This window comes from Myotis nattereri, assembly GCF_964212035.1.
Source record: "Myotis nattereri genome assembly, chromosome: 4".
In the NCBI taxonomy this organism is placed as follows: Eukaryota; Metazoa; Chordata; class Mammalia; order Chiroptera; family Vespertilionidae; genus Myotis; species Myotis nattereri.
This window is the reverse complement of record NC_138079.1, coordinates 57,825,860-57,853,023: the sequence shown is the minus strand read 5'-3', so window position 1 is coordinate 57,853,023 and position 27,164 is coordinate 57,825,860. Positions and strand designations below refer to the sequence as shown.

At 34.3% G+C, this 27,164-nt stretch overlaps 1 protein-coding gene across 1 annotated transcript in view; it reads left to right on the top strand.

The window, feature by feature from the left end:
* Positions 1-27,164, top strand: part of ST8SIA4 (ST8 alpha-N-acetyl-neuraminide alpha-2,8-sialyltransferase 4) — an 89,466-nt gene that overhangs the window by 28,779 nt on the left and 33,523 nt on the right. The window contains exon 4 of the mRNA XM_081088774.1: positions 13,835-14,128. Coding sequence (XP_080944900.1) covers positions 13,835-14,128 — 294 coding nt within the window. The remainder of the gene's footprint in view (positions 1-13,834; positions 14,129-27,164) is intronic.

Here is a 27,164-nt window from a genome sequence, read left to right as displayed (position 1 = left end):
AACTTAAATATGTGTAGTATTTGGCATAAGGTAGGTAGTAACTATTAGCTTTCATAATGGTTAGGAAATTATATTGGACTGAACAACACAGCCTTGACACAAAAGCATAATGAGCCTATAAAGAATTGGGAGTAATATTTCTGCTGAGATTCATAAATTGTTTAGGAAAGATGTTCAACATTAGCATCCCATAATTATTTTTGAGTACTACTTTGATCTTTGACATTAAGTGTATGTCACCTAAATATAATTATTAAAAATAAAAAAATATTTATTTGAAGTTTAATAATGGAAGTGGTAGTTTCATTAATCTGTGGTTGCATTATTCAACAGATATTTCTTTCTTAAACAAACAATGAGCAAGCAGCCACTAAATGCCAAGTTCTGAAGGACCTCCTGAGGTTTTTGGGATACAAAGATAAATTATGTGGTCTCTCTCTTGGAATTTTCAGTCTGATGGAACAAACAGACATGTGTAAAGAAATAAGAAAATAGTACAATAGCAGTAATAATAAAGCTAGAAACAAAGTATTGCTACCAGGGAGACAGAAGAAATTCTATCTAATAATAGACAAACATGGTAATTAACTGTACCTTTGCTACGCCACCCATTTGCTAATCAGCGAGATATGCAAATTAACAGCCAACAAAGATGGTGGTTTATTTGCATACGTAGGCACGATGCGGCGGAGCAAAGACTGAAGGCGGCTCCAGCCAGAGCAGCGAAGGCTTGAAGGTGACTCTGGCCGGAGTGAAGGCCTGGGTCCCGGGTGCTGGAGGAAAACCGGTGACGGCAGCCAGGGGACGGGAAGGCCTATTGCACAGATCTTTTCGTGCAACAGGCCTCTAAATTATAAAATGAAAGAATTTAAGTTTTAAGGCAGTTCCTTCTGGGAGAGGAAAAGTAATTTCCTTTTGAGGACTATCATATTTTTATGCACATTCTTGCCTTTATTCTTTGTGCTTATCATCTTAGCAAAGTATAGTGTGGATGTGTTTTTCATGATGCTCTTTAGCCTCAATAATTGAGATCATTAATAAAAATCCTACCCAATTTCTTAACATGCCTTGCACTTCATTTTAATTTTTAAAATTCTCCAGGCATGATCTTCTATATGTATTTAAGGAAACTATTAATATCTGAGAAGCTTAATTTTGTGCACTTTATATTAAAATATCTTTATCTATTCTTTAATTATCTAAGATATTCTTTAATTTCTAAGTCTTGGACAATTGTAATGTACAATAGACTTTTAGGAATATTTCAATATTTTATGTGATGTTCAACAAAAGGCAGAACATTTATCTGGATTTAGCTAGAACTGCAAGTTTCATTTTTACAAACCAAAAACTGAATCTGTAATCCTATCTAATAATAGACAAACATGGTAATTAACCATACCTTTGCTACCATCGCCATTGGCTGATCAGCACAATATGCAAATTAACCGCCAACAAAGATGGCGGCTAATTTACATACTGCAGGCAGGGTGGGACAATGGGATCTGTCATCCAGGCCCCATGTGCAACCCCAGGAGCCACGAGAAAGCCAGGCTGCAGGCAAGGCAGCCCCCCAGGACCCAGGAGTCACCTTGCCTGTGGCCCGTGATCGTGATCGGAAAGCTGGGCCACAAGCAAGATGGCACCCCGAGACCCAGGAGCCACCTTGCCTGCCGCCCGTGATCATGATCATGATTGGAAAGCCAGGCTGCAGGCAAGGTGGCCCCCCAGGACCTAGGAGCCCATCGGCGAGGTCTGCAGGCGAAGCAGCGATCAAGCTATGAGTTCGAGGGTGGAAGGAGCTACAGGAGCAGCTCTGGCTGGAGACTGAAGACTCTGGCTGGAATGAGGAGCAAAGACTGAAGACTCCAGCCACAGCGAAGACTGTGTCCAGAGCGAAGATGGAAGGCGGTGGCCAGAGTGAAGGTCTGGGTCCCGGGTGCCAGAGGAAAACTGGTGCTGGCAGCCAGGAGAAAGAAGGCCTATTGCACGAGTCTTCGTGCAATGGGCCTCTAGTACTTTAATAAAATAAAAGAAGGGAGGGACCCTGACAATTGAAGAATGCTAAACACTGTAGGTTCCCCCCCCCCCACTTGCTATCCTTATCTACCATCTTTTCTTATGGGTAAATTTTGACTTTTGAGTGTTTTAATAGATCAGGATGTTTTTTTAAAATCAGCTTTTAGAACTTCTCTAGTTTCCTAATTTGTTCTGAATGATGATGGTTCTGCTTTCAGAAAACACTAGTCACCTAAAATAGGTATATCAGTGAAATAGTTTGTATTTCCTGCTTAATTTTAAATCCAACTTGAAGGGATGATTTAAAAAATGATTTTTGGTCTATTTTAGTTAGCACCTATGGTTAAAATGCAGCTTAACACATGTTTGTTTTCCTTAGTTCAACTCTCAAAACACACACTATATCGACTTTCTAATGGAACATCTTTAACATATTGAATAGAACTAACATTTAAAAATAAAGATTGAAGTTACTGTCCAATGAATCAGAAGATTTAATGCAGAGCTCACAAACTGACAGCCTGGGGGCCCATCCAGGTAGTAGATTTTGTTGTTGTTGTCTGGCATTGATCATCACTGTCCCATGAGAGGCTGCCCCCTTTAAATAGGGAAACAGATAAGCAAAATTACCCATTTTCCAGAGATATGTTACTCTCTGGTCCAGGGGCCTGCATGTTTTCAGACCTGCTCTAGAGCATTAGCGGTACGCCGAGAAGACTAGAGAGACCAAATACCATTATAAATAGTTCTCATTTCTCATACACAGAATACACAGAGAAACTGTCATTGATATTACTATGGCTACCTCTACTAATTTCATTAACTATATCAACTCTCTACAAGCAACTAGATATGACAGAATTTAATACATAGTAGAATAACTAAGTATTTTGAACACTACAGTGGAAGCAATTAACAAAGAAATCATTGCAATAGATAATAGCCTTTGAGTTTTAACAATAGTTATGACATTTTTTTCAGACAAGAGGCTAGAGTGTCCTGAGGGAGGTTATTTCAGGCAAATATATTATCCTATATAATAACAGCCTAATATGCTAAGTGTCCTGTTGACCTGTTGGCCGTTCAACCAATCAAAGTATAATACGCTAATGATATACAGTGGAGGCTTGACTTACGAGTTTAATTCGTTCCAAGACCAAGCTCATTAAGGAGCTCGTTAAGGAGCTCATTAACTCAAATTACTCTGTCAACTCAATGCAAAAAATCGGCCGAGAGACAGCTGGTATCTCAAAAAAACTCGTTAGTCGGGACACTCATAAGTCAAGGCCCCACTGTACTAAGGCTACTCAACTGCTTGCTATAACGTGCAATGACCACAAGGGGGCAGATGCTCCAACCAGTAGGTTAGCTTGCTGCTGGGTTCTGGCCAATCAGGACTGAGCGAGATGGGCTGGACACGCCTGGAGCCCTCCTACAGTCCTTCCCTGGCTGGCCAACCTTCTGCGTCTCTCCTCAGCCCCGATTGTACACTAGTGGGGTCCGTTGGCCTGGCCTGTGCCCTCTTACAATCCAGGACTCCTCGGGGGATGTCAGAGAGCTGGTTTTGGCCCTCTCCTGCAGGCCAGGCCGAGGGACCGCAATCGTGCACAAATTTGTGCACTGGGCCTCTAGTCATAAATAAAGGGACACAGATAAGTATGTGGAGTAGTCTGATGTCATTCATATGTAACATAAGTAATGGGGGTTGTATAGAGAAAATTCTGGAAAGTATGGGTAGGGACAAGTTATAAAGCTGTGAACTGACATCACTGAAGATTTTTGGTTAGGACAGTAACATTATCAAATGTCCATTTTAATAAGATAATACCATCCTTGAAACAGAATGAAAATGTTGGAGTACTTGTATTAAAGAACTGGTTAGAGCAATATTTTCCAATATGTATAATAAAGATGCATAGTAAGATTATGTGCAAGAAAATTATGTGCAAGAAATCTTTCATTTTCTATTTAATCCATTCTGTTCTTTATCATTCATTAAAAATTGCTGATGAATGACCCCAACTTTAATTAATGCCACCTATGGGTTTAGCTAATAGTTTGAAAAATAATTAAGAAATTATTATAATGATAGTTCAAAGAAATATGGTGGTGCCTATCAATAGAAATAAAGAATATATTCAGGATAAATATCAATATCAATTTGGATAAATATTCTAAGAAGAATTTTTAGCACTTTGTAATAAATCCAATATGGAAGATTAAATAATTATAGATATCAAGACCTTTCAACCAAGTCCAAAATGTGACTTTCTACTGAAAGATCCACTTAGAATAAATATGATGTAATGAATGTGAAGTTGCCTTGGCCTACCTTATGATAACAAAAAATAAAGCATTTATTTTATCCATGATATGATACTTTTCTGAATGCTTGATTGGTATCAGAATGCCTAAGTCTTCTGGGCATTAAACTTACTGTCTTTCCAGAACCAAGTGTCAAATAAATCATATGTACTAAATTAGAAGTCATTTCTCTACCTTAGATAGTATTTTTTAAAAGGTAAAAGAAATATATTTATAATTTAACAAATAAGAAAATTAAATGTCAAGGCAATGGTACTGTGTGACCTGTTTTCTGGGTAATCACTAAAAGTTAGAAAACTCAGATGTTTCCTGCAAACAATGTGATGACCCCGTTGTACATAGTTTATTAACTCCAGAAATTGGCAGAGAGAAAAAGTTATGGTTTCTCTGCCATGGTCTTCTGGCATGGATGATTAAAGTATCAGCCATATTATTTCAGGAATTTTATTTTATTTTTTTTATTGCACATCAATTTTTAAGAACATAAACCCATGCTGATTCAGTTTTTCCCTCTATAAAACAGTAACCACTAACTACTCAGTAACTACCCAGAAACCACTGATCAATGGAGTAGTCTAGTTCCCTGATTATGACAAGAGAGCCTAAAAAATACATTCTTTCTTGGTTTCCTACCATCTTGCCTTACATATCCCAGTCATGGATTTTGCCAAGAGTATGAATAAGAAATTTCTCAACAACAGTCAGAAATGACCCTTCACACCCTTCAGAAAAATTAAAATTATCCTACTTATTTAATTATAAAGGAAGGATTAAGAGGGTATGCTTAGTATTCATTCTATATGCTATTTCAAGGAACATGACATTTATAATAATTCATAATTTATTTTTTTGAAAAGTAAAACAATCACATGCTATTTCTTAATTATAATAAAGGATAAAATGCATAGCTCATATTTAAATTACTTTGAAAATCCATGTAGTATAACAATATGTTTTTCACAATGCTCGTGAAGTGTATGAACTTTTATAAATATATTGTGAAGTTCCAGATAGAGAACAGCAGTTAAAGCTTTTACCTTAAAAATCACTTGGCGCACACAACCACACACTGATATCTAGAGGCTCTGAGACCTAATTTTTAATGGAGAGAAATATATTTGCAACTTGTTATCCTTCTGATGTCTTATTTTTTCCTCTTGTGCTTCTCCTGTTATTCCTTTTACCCCTCCTCTATTTCTTATTTTCTTGAAAAATATGTGATGACTTGTAAGTCGTCACACCACTCAAAATTAATTGGGACCAAAGGAAAAGAATAATAAATGCTAAGTTTGAGCTTGATTAAAAATGTGGACTCATACCCTACCTTGTTTGGCTCAGTGGATAGAGCATCAGCCCTCAGACTGAAGGGTCTGGGGTTTAATTCTGGTCAAGGATACGTAACTCGGTCGCAGACTCCATCCCTGACCCATGTTGGGGGCTCATGCAGGAGGCAACCAATTGATGTGTCTCTCTCAAATCAACCAATATATGTGTCTCTCTCACATTGATGTTTCTCTGTCTCTCCCCTTCCATTCTCTCTAAAAATCAATAGAAAAATATCCTTGGGTAAAGAGTAACAAAAAAAATGTGGACTCAGTGGAAAACTGACTACTAGTATAACCACCTTCCCTGACTTCCCCAACTCTTGCCTTTTCATATGCTAGAGTTAATCATGAGAGTCTAAGGCAGAGGCCTATGGAGACAAATTTGTATCTTTAGCTAAATTCTTGGAATAATTCTTCACTTTTAGGCCTTACTTTTAATCCATTGCTTTATATCAGAGGAGATGCTTGTATTTTTATATCACATTTAAATTCATTGAAGTCACTAATAGCCCCCCAAGTACTCTCTTAATATTTTGAGATAGTTTCAGTATCCTCTCATTATGTTAAGATCTGAGTTCCAATACTAAAGCATCTTTGCCCTTTCAGCAATACCACTTGCTCATATGTAGTTTTTCATAATGGGCACTTCTTATAAGAAATAAATCTCCAAAGACAGAGAGAAAATAAGAAAAATAAAAATGTATTTATTTCTAAATTAAACTCAATCGGTAGACTTTACTTCATCTTCTCACCTAAGACAAGTTCCTTCTTTTAGGGAAGAGAATATAGTCTAATAATTTTGCTGTAGAATTTTTATTTGAATTCATGAGTGATTATGGGAGAGTGAGGAAGGATTGAACCTCTATCTTAGCCAACTAGACTTTCACACCAGACTTGTGAATCAATGAAATCAATGAGATGATAAAAGCCACTGCTATATCACATTCAAATGCAACTGAATTTGTGACCGAATTCTCTAAATTTGTTCTGTGGTCTAGTTCTTACTTTTCATTCACAGGGATTAGCTGGTGCACAATACCTAAGAGCTTAAAACCTACCTCTACTACTTACAAGCTATGTCAACTTTTACAATTTACCACAACTCAGTTTCTGTCTCATGGGATCATTATTAGAGTTGCATATATCACATACAAAAGAAATAAAACAGTTTCTGTTTTATCATATTAAAAGATCTTTGCTACCTTATATGTAAACTATTTCAAAGTTCTAATTATGGAGCCTAATTCCCTTGCATACATGTCATATTCTTCTTTTATTGGGGTGATACTGGTTAACAAAATTATACAGGTACACAATTCTACACCATATCATCTGTACACTGTATTGTGTGTTCATCACAACAAATCATTCTTAAGTATACTAGGCCAAATTTATGAGCTCCTAAAGTTTTCACATTGCCTATTATATCAGATTTATTCAAGATGTTATGAAATCAACCATCAAATCAACCATTCTAACCCTAGTTAGTTTCAGGGGTGCCTAAATTCCAAAAAAAAAGGTTTATTAAATGACCTATAAATAATCTTTCTTTCCACACTGTTGCTCAGTAAGTTCTTCCTAGATGTCGGGGTCCAGCCCCAGCGGGTCCAGGGGTCCCCAAAGGTGTGGACAGAGTTGGCGAAGAAGGAATGACACGGAGGCAGCGTTCAGTTGATCAGCAGCCTAGCCAGGATCTCTAGCCAAGTTCTGGTCAGGATCTCCAGTGAAGTTCTGGTTAGGATCTCCAGCCAGGTTCTGTGTCCATGTTCTCTTGCTAGGTTCTCCAGCCAGGTTCTCCAGGTTCTCCAGCCAGGTTCTGTAGCCATGTTCCCTCGCTAGGTTCTCCAGCCAGGTTCGGTCCAGGTTCTAGTCAGGTTCTCTTGCCATGTTCTATAGTCAGGTTCAGTCCAGGATCTTTTGCCATGTTCTCTTGCTAGGCTCTGTCTCTAGGTTCTGTGTAGGTTCTGTCTTCTAAGTTCTGTCTCTTCGTTCTGTCTTGTTACATCTGTATTTATACCAGTTGATTCCAATCCTATCAATCTCTATTCCAAAGGTTAGGGCGTTTCTTATCTCCATTCCAGGGAGTAAAGATTATGTAGCTTAAGCATGATTGTTCGTAGTTAAAGTGATTAATTACCCATCTGGCACTTAGTTAAGAGGTTTTATTCCCTCCCTAACTTCAGGGGAAAATCCTTACCTGGGGAAACAACCTTTCTCAGAGACCTTGGTTAAAACACATAATGCCAAGAAGGTGAGCAAACATATTAAGAACAGTATGCCATATATGCTAGGTCCCTTGAAACAGCAAGCATGGACCGGCTCCCAGCACCTATTTGACATGCTCTTTAAATTGTTTGATTGCTTTTCTTTTGACTCTCACAATAGGTCGTAAGAGGAAAGAGCATGTAAAAATGATAAACACTAGCTAATATTTATTACTAACTCTAAGCAATCAATTCTGAGGATATTTAGATATTTTGTTCCTTTTTCCTCCCATTATCATTCCAATCAGTGTTAATAGATTCAATTATAGAAAAAGTTTGATCTCAGAGAGGTTATATAACACCTAGTATATGTGAGGTTACATAGATTGAAATGTGAAGACCAATGCCCACATAGGTACTAATTAAAAGATGGCTGAGGGCAGAAACTAATCTAAATACCTGTTATTCCTTAAAGTAAGCCAAATTTGGATATTTTTAAATGCATATTTAACATTTTATTTGATTAAGCATAATATACCCATTTCTTGGCATCCCTTCCCCTTCAGCCCTCCAAAAGAACTGTTATTAAATAATATGTGTGCAGTTGTAGCAGATTTGCCCAGTGATTCCATTTTGGTTTTGACTGAAATGTGGGAATGGCATAGTCTAACATATTCCTGAGTATTCAGATCTTTATATTTTAGAATGAGCTTGATTTTTTTTTTTCATTCTGTGATTTTCCTAGAAATAATATGACACTGTTCTTCCCAATCTTGCCAGTAATGTAAACAAATCTGGATTTGTGAAAAAGTTCCTTTCTTGTTTAGTCAGTTGTTTTCATGAAATGTGTCATTAGTATTTATTTCTGTCAAGCTTAGGATTTTATTGATATTTTATCATCAAACATAAAGTGTGATGTGAACATTTTTGTGTTCCCCAACCATACTGAAAATGCAAATCTTCAACATAACATTTCATCTCTATTTCTTACACACTGTGTAAGAAATAGCATGCCAATTTGCTTCATAATTCAAAATGACCTAAATTAGATAGTTAACCCTTTTCCCAACATTTTGAAAAATTTTCCTCAAGAGATCTGAAGTATAAATATTATTTTGCATATTTAATATACTTAAGGCCCCTTGTTTAAAAACTGCTCAGGATTTGGGGAGTGTTTATGGCTGAGTTGTTTTATATAATATGCTTAAATCCTGGGAGTCTGAGACTGGAACCTGAAACTAAATGGTAAAGTGCTCTCTCCTACAGGAAATTGGGGTGAATGATGAACATATAAACATTTCCTCTGACTCTGAAAGAAATCACATGTGTAAGTTATGTCATTTAAAACTTCCGTCCTGGAGTGATTCTAAAGTAGCTGTGCTTGTTCTTTTATATATACTATGGCCTAGGACAGTGGTTCTCAACCTGTGGGTCGAGACCCCTTTGGCAGTCGAACGACCCTTTCACAGGGGTCGCCTAAGACCATCCTGCATATCAGATATTTACATTATGATTCATAAAAGTAGCAACATTACAGTTAGGAAGTAGCAACGAAAATAATTTTATGGTTGGGTCACAACATGAGGAACTGAATTTAAAGGGCCAGACGGTTGAGAACCACTGGCCTAGGACGTATTTCTTAACCACTTTGACCTTAGTTTCTCGTCTTCAAAGTGGAGTTAATACTACTTACCTCAAAGTGCTGGGAAAAGTATTGGTTTAAAGTCAATTGGGGGCCTAATACCCTCACCTTAAAGAAAGACTGATAGATTACACGTTTCACCATCTCCTAGCAATTTTGAGAGGATAACCACAAAACCTAAAACACCCAGGTAACAGAGAGTGTTTATTCTCTTGGTTCTTCAAGCTCAAAAGTAAGATGAGAGTAGATAGGAACCATAAGCTTCCTCTGGGAGCAGAAAAGAGAAGAGGCTATCTCCCTTTCCTGGTTGGTTGACAAATGTGGTTCCATTGGTAACAATGGTTTGGGCTAAGGGATTTTAATGCTAGTACAGAGAAACACACAGTGGAGTTGGTGTTGGTCAAAAGAGACATTAACTAGTAGTGAGGAAGAATATAATTTATTCTGCAGTACACTCAGTTTTGTTTTCTTCTCACTTAATCTATGTTATATGTGTAAAGAAGTAACTAACAACCTTCTATATCACAGTGCATGCTGTTTTACCTCAGTATTGTGGATGACTAGTCCTGTAGGTAGCACAAATGTATAAGATGCACCATGGAATGATTAAAGATGTGGCTAAATCAATGAGAATTATCTTACTGATATTACTAATAATAACCAAAAATATTGTATTTTGGCCAGGTTATGTCATTGTAAAAAATTACTATCAAATAGTAAGATAGCGGAAGAGTTCTGAACATATGGTGCAGTATTTTCAGAATGAACTCTCAAGAGAACTGTTGAGCTATTGAGAAAAGAACTTCTCAGTTGCTTAAACTGCTGAACTATAGCATAAGGAGAATTCAGGGAATATCAATAAATCTAAGAGATATGTCTTCCTAGGGAATTCTGTGATCTTGAGTTATTATACATGAAATAAGCATTTCTTTCCTTAAAAATTAAATGAATTAAAATTAAAATGAACGTTAAAAATTACATAGCCTTGAAATAAACAAAAGTACCTTCAATTCTGCATAGAAGGAAAGTTGAAAGGCAATCACATCTAGAGTGAGATCATAGAAGAAATTTCAGAGGTCTAAATTACAAGAGGACCTACCTGCATTTCTTCAGGATTTTCAGCAATGATGGTAAATAAATAGAAAATTAGGCAGCTTAGAATAAACAGGGAGTTTGGATAATGTGTATATATCTTCAGGTTTTTAATATGTCTAAAACTAGTTGGACAGTTAAAATTTAATTTGGCTAAAGAAATAGAGCTTAAATATATCAAATATTCTTATGCACTTAGTACTTTTGACTCACAAAATCCATCATTTATAAGTTGTCCACTCTTCAATTTTATGAGATTAAGAATAACATATAAAATAATGTGTTACTTCATAAATGCTTGCCACACATTCTGGGTACTTTTGAATATTGTGATCCCTAAGATTTAAAGAAAGGAAGATGAAGTAGATGTGATTGGAAATCTATTCATAATCTTGCTCAATCAGCAGTATTGCTACTAGTATCGCTATGTGGTTCGCAACAAGCCTACTGAATTGCTGGAGTACAACACAGCTGGTTGCTTATTCTGGCTTGCTTAATGTTTGCCCTGATTATGTAGCGTTCAGCTAAATATATGACTAAATATCTGACTCAGCCACAGAGTAGTTAATTTACTGGCCACATGTGAGCATGATGTTAATCTTTCCTTCCAATGAAAAATTAGACATAGTCACCCCAAGGAAAATGAACCTGTCGAACTCCTGGAGCCAGCATAGATTGTATTTTACTATGTGTCCTTCTGTCATGCTATTTCCATCCCTCGCAAAGCTTGGTTGGGCTGTGCTTAAGACATAAAAACTTGACAATAAAACTCATGTGGATTAATTACTCTTTGATCTCTTTGTTCCCTTTTGTTAGCACCACAGTCATTTAACATTCCTTGATTGCATCAACTATGTTGTTTTGTTTCCTGGATCAACCCTATTCTCCAGAAATGTTCTTCTGTTAGTTTCCTTTGCTTCCAAGGTGGAAAGTACCTGATTTTCAATATCCAACTTTATGGATGAATGTCTTTCTAGCTCTGAAATTATACCTGGCCAGATAATCATGTTTCAGAAACATGCTGAGCCAATCCTTAAAAAGTGGATGTTAGAAAACTTGGGGGTGGAATAGCTTTTAAATATGTGATAAGAAAAAGTAATGAAAAGCATAAAGTAATTAAGTGATTTTTTTTCCTGAGAATGTTATTTTTGTTCTTTTAAACTGGGCTGGCTTGGATAATTTTTATAAGTGTAGAGAAAGTGAAGTATAGGTATTATTTTTCTATAGGGGGAATCCTCTGAAAAGAATTGCTGAGGAATTGTTGTAGCAGAAAGATATATTTGATGCTATCTTTCCTGACAGGAACATGTTAACTGTAATATTCACAAGCATTGCCTATTTTTTATCTATGGAAGTAGAAGTGTCTGTAATAAAGATAATAAGAACACCTTTTCCCCCACAGTATCTAAATTCATCTTATAATCTGCTTGCTTAGAATTTTAGATTATTTTTAAAGCTGGTATGGAGTACATTTTAGGACCTCAAACTTCACCACGTCCTCAGTCTTCCATGAGTTCCATTGTAAGATGCTCACTTTGGTTTCTCCTCACATGTAGCTGTTCTTTTCCAGGGCAATCCCATCCATAACATTCTGACTGTGGTGGGGATGCATAGTGTCTAATATCAAATAGTGCATGGATCATGGATAGAGACAAAAATACCCTCTCATAATATAGTGGGTGTGTTTAAATATGCATAACTTGAAAATATTATTTCTAAATAATATGACGTATCAATTTTTATTTGTTGCCGAAACCGGTTTGGCTCGGTGGGTTATTTGTTTTATCTCAGTAGCTCATCTTTGATAACAGACTTTGCTTAATTGTGTAAGATGAAAGATATCTGTTGTGATAGCTAAGTGTTTTTAGAGATCTAAGAAGTAATAATGCATATTAATTAAAAGAGATAAGAAAGGATACATAAGCCAGTATTTTTAATGGCAGAGCACACACTTTACTTTTTAATTAAATTTATCTGGCTTAAGAATTTAATAAATATGGCTAAATGCATAAGGAAGAGAAATGTGAGAAATTTTCATAATGCAGTCAAATCTGTAAAATGCAGAAAGAAGAAATCATTCTATTTTTTCTTCCCTTGAAAGGCTGATATGAGGAGAGAAAAAGAAAAGAAGGAGAATCCTGTGTGTCTGTGTCTATGGGTGTGTGTGTATGCTTGTGTGTGTTTTCATGAAAGTGTACATTGAATAGATTCAAATTATTTTTTTCCAAATTAGCAAAATCTTGTTTGCTAAAAATCTAATTTTTCACTAATCAAAGATAATTAAAATTTACCTTTCCTAGGAGGTAAAGTACTTTAAAATAAAAGACTATTTTCAAGTAGTCAAAGATCTATGTCACAGAATCAAAATATCATCACAAATTGGCTGAATGCCAAGTTCAAGGTACTTTCCTAAACTTGTAATACAAGAGTGAAATCAGCATACAAGAACAGAACCAGGCGCAGGCACTTTGCAATATCCTGGAACTTCAGATGTGAGAACAGGTCAGCCAATTCTGACCTCCCCCACAGTGGGCAAGTCTCCTGTTAACAGGGAAAACAAGCATTTTGAGTATGTCCTCAGAGAAACAGAAAGGTATTTGTCTCTAGAGCAGGGCTTTTCTGCATTATTTAACATCTCAAAAATGCATATTAAATATGATTACTCCATTTTTCTTACCTTTGTTTCCCATTTAGGCCCCTAGAAGGCAATTGTAGACATGTTTATGAAAAATGCTATAAGGAATTGCAGTTTTCCCTTAACCTTAGAATACAGAAAAGCCATCATCACTTATGTTTATAAAGTTGTTGAAATGACTTAAGCTTGAGGAGTGGTGCAGATTGGGAGATCAGGTTTTACTTACTTATAGAACAGCATGTGGTTAGGTTTCCCACCTGCATGGCGACAGCCAAACTTACCATCATAAATTCACCTATTAGGAATTCACATTGTATGATTTTATGGCGATTACAGCAAAGAGTATTCTTAGACAGCAGGTTGAATTCATGTAAGTGACAATTTGAGCCCTACCGTAGGAGTGCACATCTTTATTGCAGAAAATTCCTGATGCGTGGTGATTTATTGAAAATGTAATTTTCCCAGGTTTTTTTTCCTACCTGGTTAAAATAAAAACTATGCTCGTTTCTCATTCTTCTTTTCAAGCATATAATTTTAGAAGTAAATATTTCATATTTATTTCTCACTTTTCCATTAATTTTTCCCTCTTCAGGTGTAATCTAGCCCCTGTGGTGGAGTTTGCTGCAGATGTGGGAACTAAATCAGATTTTATTACCATGAATCCATCAGTTGTGCAAAGAGCATTTGGAGGCTTTCGGAATGAGAGTGACAGAGAAAAATTTGTGCACAGACTTTCCATGCTGAATGACAGTGTCCTTTGGATCCCTGCTTTCATGGTCAAAGGAGGAGAGAAGCACGTGGAGTGGGTTAATGCATTAATCCTTAAGAATAAACTGAAAGTGCGAACTGCCTATCCATCATTGAGACTTATTCATGCTGTCAGAGGGTAAGTGTCTGGAAAGGACCAGTCTGTCCTTGGCACAGTGGAACACATAACTAAACCTTTTCCCTCGGCAGGGAGGAGCCTCCACAAACTCTCCCAGGGGGTATATGTTTTCATTCTTGATAACGGCTACTCTATTCACCAACTTGACTTTTATTTATGTGCTATAATATTTAGTTTATTCTTTTTCTTGAAAAGGCAAATATTTGAACTTGGCACTTACATATGTCTGCTCATGAACAAACTACTGATTTTTATACTTTTCTGTGTTAAAGAATAGTGAGCATTCTTAGTAAAATTGATAAAACTTGGGTAATAAAACAATGGAAGTGCTAAGTGGCTAGTGGTGATATGGTTGAAGCATACATGTTAAATGTATTTAAGGAGCAGTTAAGACCCATTTGTAGCTAGGAGGCCTATTGGAGATAGAGAAACTGGCTGAAATAATATTCCTAAATGTTTCCCCCCAAAAGTTACATTCTATTTTTATGAATTAAGTTAACATTTCCCTTTTATTTATTAACTCAAATGCAGAAGAAAAACCTAAGAAATAGACTCTTGTTTAAAAGTGGCAAATCACCGAAAGGCCAAATTCAGTCTTGTATATGTGTGTTTGTGTGATATATATAACACAAAGATAAGCAATAATGTGTATTTATTGAACTTTTACTGAGTGTCAGGTGCTGTAGATACAAAAATAAAACAGTACTTCCCACTGCTTTAAAGGAACGCTGGGCTGATGGTGGAATCAGAGGCATGCACAGTTGACTAGGACATAAACAAATGTTAAGGAGGTATGTTGTTAAGAGTGTAGAATTTGTCCCTCAGATTAACAAATAAGTCTTAAAAGTAGGACACTTGAACTAGACGTTAAAAATAGAATAACAATTGTCGGAAGAGAAAAAGAGACAACCAAACAAAGAAATGCTATGGCATCACTAGAGCAAACTGAGGCAGGAAATGATTAAGTACACAGTACACTTGTGGAGTATTGTGGAGCATTGTACTACAGAGTTGGAAAAATTACTTGTGTTCTGGTTGGGAAGAGAATCAATTTTATCCTGCATTAAGCACAGTTAGCTGTGTGCATTTAGGAGAGTAAATCTTGTAACTTCAGACTCTGCATTGGCAAGAAGAGGTGCTAGAGGAATGAAAACCAATTAGGCTTTTTGACTAATTGAACCATAAATTGATAAAAATGTAGGGCAGAATCAGTGGAGATGGAAAGGAAGGGCAAGTCAGGGGACCAACTGAATACAGTGGATAGAAGTCCTAAAAGAAAGTGGTTAACAACCCCAGAGTTAAAAATAGTTTTCTCCATCTACTATAAGTGGGCCTGGGCTAGTATTTTCCTTTTGTTTTGTTACTGAGATACTCCCCTCAAAGATTTACCATTTCCTTGTTCTGTCTAAAGATAGTTTCTTGGATTGTATTATTCTGTGAACAATTGCATTCTTATATTGGATCATGTTTATTCAACCCTTTCTCTTGATGTTTGACACAAAGTTTCAACAAAATGAGATAAAAATATGCCCATTTGGAGGAAAAGTATTTTTTACGTTACAAAGATTTCTGTTAATTACAATTTGAAAAAAACAATTTTCTTTTTATATAATGTGTTCTTAACAGAATCACTTAATAATGCATTGTGCTAAGACTATATACTATTCTTTGAGATGTCAATGTCGAGTATCATTTGATTCAGAGAAAAACTTAAAATATGCTGCTTTACGCATGCACACGCTCTGACACATACAGTCACCACTTATTAAGATTCAAAAACAAATGTTTTGAAAAACTTCCTGAGTATATGAAACTAATTAGAAAATCCATTACTCTGAATTAGTAATTTTTAATAGACTATTTTTACAGCATTTTTAGGTTCACAGCAAAAGCAAGAGAAGGTTACAAAGATTCCCCATCTATACCATGCCTTCCTCTCCAAACACACATAGCTTCCCTCATTATCAACATCTTTCACAGTTATACATTTGTTAAAATTGATGAATTTTCATTGAAAGTTATTATCACCCAATGTCCATAGTTCACCCTGCAGTTCACTCCTAGTTGGCACATCCTGTGGGCTTTGGCAGATGTATAATGACATGTCGCCATCAATAGAGTATCACAAAACAGTAGTTTAACTGCCCTAAACAATCCTCTCCGCTCAGCCTATTCACCCCTTCTTCACCGTTAATATATGGCAAGCACTGATCTTTTTGTTGTCTCCATAGTTTAGCCTTTTCTAGAATGTTATATATTGGAATCAGATAGTATGTTGCCCTTTTATATTGGCTTCTTTTACTTAAAATATGCTTTAAAGATTTCTCCTTTGTCTTTGCATGGCTTGAAAGCTCATTTCCTTTCAGGGGGGAATAATATTCCATTATCTGGATGTACCAATTTATATATTCACTCATCTGTTGATTCCAAGTTTTGGCGATCATGAATAAAGCTTCTGTAAGCATCTGTATGCAGATTTTTGGGTAGACATAGTTTTCTAGTCATTTGGATAAATGGCAAGGTATGATTGCTGGATCTTATAATAAAAGTATGTTTAGTTTTGTAAGAAATTTCCAAACTGTCTTCCAAAGTGTCTGTACCATTTTTACATTCCCACCAATAATGAATGTGAATTCCTGTAGCTCCACATCCTCACCGGTATTTTGTTTTCCCAGTGTTCTGGATTTTGGCTATTCTAATAGAAATATAGTGATATTTTGTAGTTATTTTAATTTGCATTTCTCTTATGACATATGATATCCATTGTCTTTTAATGTGCTTATTTGCCATCTATATCTTTTCTTTAGTGAGATGTCTTTTAAGGTCTTTGACCCATTTCTTAGTCAAGTTGTTAGTTTTCTTGTTGAGTTGTATATATTTAGGATAACTGTTCTTTATCAGATATATATTTTGGACATATTTTCTCCCGGTCTGTGACTTGTCTTCTCATTCTCATGACATTGCCTTTTGTAGAATATTATTTATTATTTTTAATGAAATCCAGGTTATCATTTATTTCTTTTATAGATCATGACTTTTGGTATTATATCTGAAAAGTCCTTGCCAAACACAAACTTATGTAGATTTTCTTCTATGAGTTATCTTCTAAGAGTTTTATAATTTTGCATTTTACATTTATATCTGTAGTCTATTTTCAGTTAAATTTTGTGAAAGACGTAAGGTCTGTGTGTAGATTCATTGTTTTGTATGACGATGTCCTGTAGTTCCAGCGCCATTTTGTTGAAAATAGTGTTTTTACCCCATTATATTATCTTTGCTTCTTTGTCAAACATTAATTGACTATATTTGTGTGGGTCTGTTTCTGGGCTCTTTACCTATTTTGTTGATCTGTTTGTCTATTTTTCACCAACACCTAGTAGTCCTGATTATTGTAGCTTTATAGGAATTCTTGAAGTCAGGTAGTGTCTGCTGACTTTTTCTTATTCATCAATATCCTGTTGACTATTATGGGCTTTTTTCCTTTCTGTAGAATCTTTGGGATTAGTAACTTTGTTCTTTAGATTTTGGTTTATATTTCTCAGTTTACCACCAGTAACAAAACACAAAATAAGAAGCATGGTTCAAATAGGGCATTTTCAATTAATTAGAGTCCAGGTAGGATTATGTATTTATTAGCAACAATGAATTCATATGGGCTTTTTACAGATATGTTAAACTTTTAATAATTAGTTCATCAGACTCTCCTTTTACGTTTTGTACACGTTTCTTCCTTATCTTTATAAGTATAAACTACCTCACTAATTTCTAAGCATTTTATTTCAAAGAGCAAGACCAAACTTCTGACTGCTGGTGGTGATATTAATGGTATGCTTTCTTTTTATTACTGTGCTTTAGGTGTTTTTGACAAGACTTATCTTGAATTCTCCAGAAACAACTTATCTTGCTACTTTCCTAGTCATGTATCTAATTACACATTCCCCCTGAAATGTCAAGTGATTGAGTTCTAAACTGTAGCCCAGGATATAAAAAGTAGCTGTAGAGATGCCTTTCACATTTCAAATATTTTGGAAATTCATACACATGGTGTATGTGAAAGGTAATTTCACTTATAGAATTAATAACACATTAGTGCATGTAATGTTGCATTTTGTCATAATGTTTGTAGTCTGTGCAGCTACTAAAACGCCGAAACAAAATAAGGAAGTGATGAAACAAGAGTCACAGGATAACAAAACAAGAGCAAAATTCCCAAAGTTCTGTTCTTTATGTATCTGTTTTTCATCTCTCTGAAATGGCGTGGTTAATACAATGCAGTAAAATAGTTGAGAGAGTTTCATATCCTCTGCCGATCACTGGAGTTTGTTGTCTCTCATGAAAGGTTTAGAGTACTCTACATACATTTTAAGGTGCATATAATCACCATGTTGAAAAGGCCTTTCCACGTACTGCAGCTACAAGTAGAAAGTTTAAGCTGTTTGGAAAGCAAAGTTTCTTGAACAGAATGGGAATCATTTAAGTAGTTTCCATTTTGTCAAGCTTCATTATTTAAACTTTTTCCTCTCTGAAAATTATGATGGCTTACTAATTTTAAACATCCATTCATTTGCAGGGTTTTTTGAAAAGCTCTAAAAATATAACTATCAATCTTAAAACTGAAAGAGATTCTTACATGATATTTTAATATATGGCCATTATTCCCAAGCCATATTAAGTGAAGCTGGAGGAAAAAATATAGATATAGTCTAAGTTTTAAAACAGTCAACATAAGGAAAGGGTAATTTAATAGGGACAAATAAAAGATATAATTTCAGCCCTAGCTGGTTTGGCTCAGTGGATAGAGCATCGGCTTGCGGACTGAAGGGTCCCAGGTTTGATTCCAGTCAAGGGCACATGCCAGGGTTGTGGGCTTGATCCCCAGTAAGGGGGCATTCAGGAGGCAGCCAATCAATGATTATCTCTCATCACTAATGTTTCTCTCTCTCCCACTTCCTTCCTCTCTGAAATCAATAAAAATATATTTAAAAAAGATATAATTACAAATTTAAATGTATCAACTGGTTTGGGATTGCAAGCTTCTCATTGGTATTCTTCAGAAGCCCTATATGTCTACTTATTTTATTTTTAAAAAAATATTTCTTGTAAAGAATGGAACAATTTTCATAATATTTTAAGAGTGAGGAAGGGATTTTGAAACTATAAACTGACTCATTGAAACTTTAAAAATATTATTATAATATATAAAAATTATCTAACCCATAATATAATATACGATTTTAAATTATTATGTAAAACATTAAAAATATTTTATAACATATCATGTTAAGCAAAAAATATCTATTTTTATAATTAATATTTGATTCATAATAACTAGGTAGTGTTGTGTGTTTTTAGGGATGGTTATATTTAATTTCCTAACTTTTAACACTGTAGCAAGAACGAAACAAACACAAAAAAACACGAATAGTTTAAAAAAATAGATCCTCAGTTCCACTATCAATTGCTATAGATAATTACTTAAGAATTCTCCCAGGAACTAGCCTGGCCAATGTGGCTCAATGGTTTAGCGACAACCTATGAACCAGGAGGTAATGGTTTGATTCTGGTCAGGGCCTATGCCTGGGTTGTGGGCTTAATCCCCAGTAGAGGGTGTGCAGAAGGCAGGTGATTCTCATCATTGATGTTTTTATCTCTCTCCCTCTCCCTTCCTCTCTCTGAGATCAATAAAAAGCATATTTAAATTTAAAAAATTCTTCCATGAGATAAATAAATGAGTATATTTTTAAATTATGTTTTACAAAACTAAATATTTGTAAATTCTTAGTTTATATTAGAATCATATCCACACTTATGCAAATTTTTTTGAAGTTTGCACTTTAGGGAGTTTGCTCTTATCGTTCTCATCTTCATTCCTCTATTTCTTATAATACTGCTCTTATCTCTATTCCGATATTTATTTTTAAGAGCTTAATTGATTTAAACTTTATATTTGTTTACAATCAGTCCTGGAAAAAATATCCGAACATTTATATTTGGATCCTTTGCCCTCTGGCAATTATTATGACTATTACTAAACTATTTAAAATCAATTATTTTTAATGTATATGACCCATTAGTTTTATTATTTTAATTCTACTGTAACAAAAATAATGTATGTGTCCTATTTTGTCACCATATTCTAACTAATAATTTGTTTTAATATAATTGACTCTACTCATCAAATTAATAAGCTTGAACTTTGTATTAATCAAGACAAACATGATTGAAAATTCACTGGTGATTATTGAGTTTGGTAAAAGTAGATATGTTCTGTGATGTCATTATTATAGTCATTCTAAAGTTATCCAACAATTTTATACGCTAATATCTTCAACAAAATGAATTTTAAGGACAAAATAAATTGAGTGAATATAGATTTTTAAAATTTTGGTACAAGTTCTACTTGTGACATTTGTTCTTTATCTTTTAGTGGAGAATACATATGTTATCCTTTTTTAAATATTTGACAAATATTCCAGACATTTTTTTATTTGAAGGATAATTTAACAGTTATAATAAATGTGCAAGTGTGAGATAAATTGACCACATAACTACTTTAAATTTTCTTGGAATTAAGAATTTTCATTTGAAATGCTTGATATGCCCCTCATGACCTACAGCAGTGTTTCTCAAATTAGTTTGCAGATATATATTGCAGAATATGAGGAAATGTTCTTATTCTCTTTAAAACATGTTTTTACATTGATCCAAACTGAGAATATTTGCTTACAGAATGTTCAATAATCTTTTAGGAGGTTGATTTCCAAGGATGGTAAACCAAAAACAAAAAACAAACAAAAAAAACAACAATAAACACCTTTCCTATTCTGACTGTAGACAAGACTATTTTCAATCTTGAGTCTCAAATATGTATCTTTTAAAATGTGGATATTGACATAAATAATCATTTGGATTCCTTTGGGCTTCCAGTTTTACTGGTTCTGTCCTTTGTTCTTACTGAAGTGCATATTCAAACCACCACAATAAACATTTGTACTTGATTTTCATAAACATCTTCAAAAATGTCTTCTCTATAACCTAAAGAAAGTTCATTTAACTTTTGATCATCACAGTAATAGAGATAGCTCACTAAAATATTCCTACTTTCAAGTAATATCTCTTGGAATTTAAATATTCTTAATATTTTTAATACCATGATTTAACTAACCCACCCTCATCTGAACGTTTACTGTTGATAGTAAAAGATACACACACTACCAAATGTATATAAATAGATATAGAAAATATAGGCACATATGTTTGTTATGATGCTACATAGTCTATTGAATTTATTCTTTCTTTGGATTTCTGCAATTATGAAACTTTAAAAAATCATAACTGTTTATAAATGGAAATTATGGAAAATTATTTCTCGATTAGTATATGTTACATATATGAAAAATAAAAATAGTACATACATATGCTGTATATATACATAATGTATATTTAATATTTAATGTACTATTAATATTTCATATATACAAAGTATATAATATAATGTTATATATATTTATAGAAAATATAAAATATGAATAGTGTGTATATATTCCATACAAGTTGTTTTGTTAGACCTTTTGCACATTAGACACAGTATCAATAATACATTGACTTTCCTTATAATTATGATATATTGTTGATTTATATTCAGTTTGTTATCACTTGGGATTTTCAAAAGTTGATTTTGTTGTACTTAATATGTAGCAAAAGTCTCATATTTTATATTTATGTTGTTGGTATTTGTTGTGCTATCTTGAACTTATTCCTAGTAATTTAATTTTGTGTTGGGAGGATAAGCATTTTTTTACACTATTACTGTGCCTACATAATTTTTTAGTTATTTCATTTTATTTAGAATATAAGATAAGATTCTAATTAATCTGCATATTTCACAAATAGTATACTTATTTCTTCATTTTTGCCATTAAATAAAATTATGTTGAATAATGGGCTATCACTTAATATACCCTCCTAAATTTCCCAGGGTTTTGCTGGGTTATGGATGTTTTCTTATGGCATGCAGCCAGTAAACTGGCTGATTCACAATTAATGATCAAGGTCATAATTCCTAGCTTGTTGGTATAAATGTAAGCAGAAATAACAAGCCTTAGAGAAATCAAATAAAGTAACATTTCTAGCTCACCTCTTATTTATGTAGCTGTCACTCTGTTGTAAAATATTTCTTTGGTCTAGTATATCTATTAAAAGAAGCATACATTAGTTGCTAAAGTATGTTTTTTATGTGGCTCTTAATAAATAAACAGATTGTATTTTTACACATCTCCCAGCATCAACTCCCCACCGCCCCCCCCCGCCAGTTTTAAGATTACAAAATAAATACTATTTCTCAGACTTTAATTACTGCACTTATTTTTCAGATGTGAAAATTTGTCAATTTTAAATGAGTATACAAAAAAGGCTATATAAAATTAGGGTGATCCTCTGCAGACTACCAGTAATTCATGTGAATGGCGTGTGCTTGCCCAATAATTTGAATCAGACCAGGCTCCAAAAAGAGCCCCCACTAAAAGTGTAGGCTGAAATAGACCATTAGCAGACTTCAGGAAACTTAAGTTCATCACTGTTGTTCAAATGGATTGTGTTAGAATATTGAATCTACTCAGTCACATAAGTAAAAGCAATTTAATAAAACAACTTTGAAAATGGATACATTCACTCCAAGTGCCTTCTGGAAATGGCTTATTTGTTCTAAATTTGATCTTATGCCAAACACATTTTCATATGGTTTCTATTTTGACCAATGAGCAACACAGCTGTAATATTGCTTTATAAAACATGTATCCTTCTTTAATGCCTTTGAGCAGTTAGATACTGCATTTTGGGTGTTCTAAGCCTCATAATTTTTCATAATGGAATATTTCTTCCCTTACTGGGGACTTTGATATCCACCCTTCTGGCATTGCCCCATTTCCTGATATCTTAAATCTTTTTACTCTCGTGTCACAATATTATTTCCTAGCAGTTCCCATTATTCATATTTCATCCTGGAATGTGAAAATATTCATAGCTTATATCTGAGAAGTCATTCACAGGTGTATGGCTTAAACAGGAACCTGTGAGAAACAGAGCTGCCAGGCTGCCCTTGGCCAGCATGTTCTCTCATTGAGACTAAAAAGGCTCTGCAAATATCTAGAATGTCTTTTGACAAGTGGGGAAGCATTCGTGGCACTCAGTGACATAGGCATATCCTGGTTTTTCTCCTGGGTATACATTTTCTCTCTTCTCCACTCGGATAACTTCTACTCCTTCTTCAAGTCTCCATGGAAAGGTAAGTTCCAATAGGGCACAATTCCTCACTCTTGTGTCTTCTCTCTGTATTTTCTTCACAAGTAATAGATGTCTCTAATAAAACATTCATCGAAATGTATGATTATTATTCATTTTGTTCTCTGTTTATATTGTAAATTACTTGAGAGCAAAGATTTATTTATTTATCTCTTTATCTTAGAAGTGTGAAAACCTCATACTCCTTATGGTGAGGGCTGAGGCACAGGTGCAGAAGGGTGGAGAATAGAGTCATGAAAAAGAACAAAGTTGTGTTGAGCTTTGGTTTAGGGTTACTTCTTTAGAACAATCAAAGAAGCAGGGTAGCAAGTAGAATGGAAGAAAAACATTTTTAATCATTCTGGCACCACCAGAAATCATATTAGCTTATGTTAAAGCAGAGGGAAACCATGCCAGTAAGGAAGGTTTGAATCTCAAATAATGAGAATAGAACCTGGATAGCTTGTCTTCCCGGCAATTTGTTAATTAATCAACTCGTACATAAAGAACCAACTTGTGTCCAGTATCCACAAAAACCACAAAATTGTGATATCAATGCTTACTAAATTTTACCTGCCTAAGGTGTTGTTAGAATGAAAATATAAGATTAACTTCTGATTAACAAATAAGTGGATCATAATAATAAAGTGTGAAACTTGGGAATATCTATCCTGGCCACCTGAGAAAGTTACCATAGTTTCATAATTTAATACTTAATGTTATCTCTTGAATATTATCTTTCAAATTCTGATATATATGTGAGAGAGAGAGGAGAAGAGAGAGGGAAATCTATGAATATTTTATAAAGAATTTACTATTCTGCTCTTGAGAAGAAAAATTATTATATTAAACACTTTAGCCAGGGAAAGAAATGTATTTTCATTATTTTTTAAGTTCCAAGACTATATTCAGAATAAAGATTTATACTGCTATATTTAAGAGCTACAGGAAAAATTCATGCATTTATTTTTATATGTTATATTTGTGACATGCATTTGGGTTGTTTTTGGTTGTGTTTTGTTTGTTTTTTTGCCTTTTTGCTTTTAAGACCCAATCTTGTAATGACTGGTGGTAGAAAATACATGCATAATCTTAGAAATTCCCCTGTTTCTCTGACCTTTCAGGAAAAAAGAGGAACACTGATCAATATGCAAAAAATGTATTGAATTAATCTGCATAAAGCTATTCTAACTTAAGGCCAAGTGACTGGGCAATTACTACATTCAGAGATTTCTTATAAACATTAAAATAATTAGTTGTGAATTTAAAATAAAAAGCAAACCTAATGGATTTTTAAGAAGTGAATATCTCTAGATATTGAGTTTGCTGGGAAGGTTATTGAATCAAGTGTCCCATAAATCTTTAAAAATTTACAATTTCTTATCTCCTTAGAATAATTTAGCTCTGGTTTAGCTTGAAGGCAATAGTTTAGATTAGGTGTTTTCAAATGATTGATTATAGGCAATCAGTTAACTCTAGCTTCTAATATGGTTGATCAGATTATCATAGCCTCAGGCTACAACTTCCAAATTATGGCTATAGGTATTTGAAATGCCAACTCAAGATAACATATTAGGAGAGAGTAAAGCAAAAAAAACTCGGGGTTTGCCCACTAGACTTTTCATATAGGAAAGAAGTCACTGATAGAGACTTTGGCATATTCAAAGGTCTGTGTACCAGACCTCATTACCTAAGCAATGATATTACTATATTTAGTTATATTCCTTGATTAAATTTTCCTGGAGAAAATATGACTGTAATGCTAGCATATTAAGAACTCAGTCACATTCAATTCTACCCTGTTCCACTTTTGTCTTCCAAACCATCATCTAATGACCGTGTTTGGTGGTCAAATGGAATGTGTAGCAGGCAAGATTGGGCGGCAGTTGCTATTTAACTATTAGTCTCTCATCAGGAATAAACTAATTTTGTTTCAGGCAGTGTACATTTTTATTGTCAACACCCAATTGTTTTCAAAACAAAAGTATGGTCAATAGTGCTTGTCTCATTCTCCAATTCCTCATTTAGAGCACACTCTTGAAGAAAAGATTGCCATTTGATGTATTTCTAGAGATGGTCAAACCAGTGAAAAAATCCGTTTAACCCTTTGTAAAAAAATAAACAAAGTTTTATATAGTAATTGGGAAATCTTAGGTACTTAGTTTGTATAGATTCTATTGATGAGTTATATGAACTATGTTTTCTTAGCCTTTATAACAATTTCAGAGAAATTTTCCAAAATTAATTAGGCTGTAGCACCAAACAACTGAGTTCAGAATTATAGCTTCATTGTTTCAGATATCCAACAATACTTATGCTAGTTAAATTCTAGATGCAATTAAAAGGCTAAAACAATCATATAACATCTAAAATGCAAAGAATTCTATATTATGCTATTAATATTTTTGATAATTTAGTCTAATAAGAACCAACATTTTTTTTTCCTTTGCTCCAGTGGATTTTACTTAAAATTATCACCTGCAGCTAAAGTAATCATTTTGGATTTTATTCCATTGATGATCTTACTTCTCTCAGTAGAATTCTGTAAACTTTCTTTTTTTATATTTATTTTTATGTCTTTTGTAGAATGAAAATAGCAATTTATTTTAATTCTTCAAATGCAGTTAATAACAAAATAGCAATTAGTATCTCAATAAATTATCCTGACATATACTAGGTGTTTTACCTGTGTAAATTAATCTGACTTGTATTACCAATACAGGTTTTTTTTTTTAATTTAAATTATTTATTGTTTAAAGTATTTCATAAATTTCCTTTTCCCCCCATGGATCTCTCCCCCATCGCTCCTACCCCCAGCACATGCCTTCACCCCCCTACTGTCTGTGTCCATTGGTTATGCTCATATGCATGCATACAAGTCCTTTGATCTCTTACACACACACACACACCTTGCCTTCTATCTTAGGTTGCATGGTCTGATGCTTCTATCTCTGGCTCTATTTTTGTTCATCAGTTTATGTTTTTCATTATATTCCACAAATGAGTGAGATCATGTGATATTTATCTTTCTCTGGCTGGCTTATTTTGCTTAGCATAGTACTCTTCAGGTCCATCCATGCTGTTGCAAATGGTAAGAGTTCCTTCTTTTTCACTGCAGCATAGAATTCCATTATATAGACATACCACAGTTTTCTAATCCACTCATCTGCTGATGGGCACTTGGGCTGCTTCCAAATCTTAGCTATTGTAAATTGTGCAGCTATGAACATAGCGATGCATATATCCTTTCTGGTTGGTGTTTCTGTTTTCTTGGGATATATTCCTAGAAGTAGGAACACTGGGTCAAGTGAGAGTTTCATTTTTAATTTTTTGAGGAAACTCCATACTGTTTTCCACAGTGGCTGCACCAATCTGCATTCCCACCAGCAGTGCATGAGGGTTCCTTTTTCTCTGCATCCTTGCCATCACTTGTCATTTGTTGATTTGTTGATGATAGCCATTCTGAGAGGTATGAGATGGTACCTCATTGTTGTTTTGCTTTGTATCTCTCGGATAATTAGTGACTTTGAGCATGTTTTCATATGTCTCTTGACCTGTATGTCCTCTTTTGAAAAGTGTTTATTTAGGTCTTCTGCCCATTTTTTGATTGGATTGTTTATCTTCCTTTTGTTAAGTTGTATGAGTTCCCTGTAAATGTTGGAGATTAAACCCTTATCGGAGATAACATTGGCAAATATGTTTTCCCCATGCAGTGGGCTTTCTTGTTGTTTTGTTGATGGTTTCTTTGCTGTGCAGA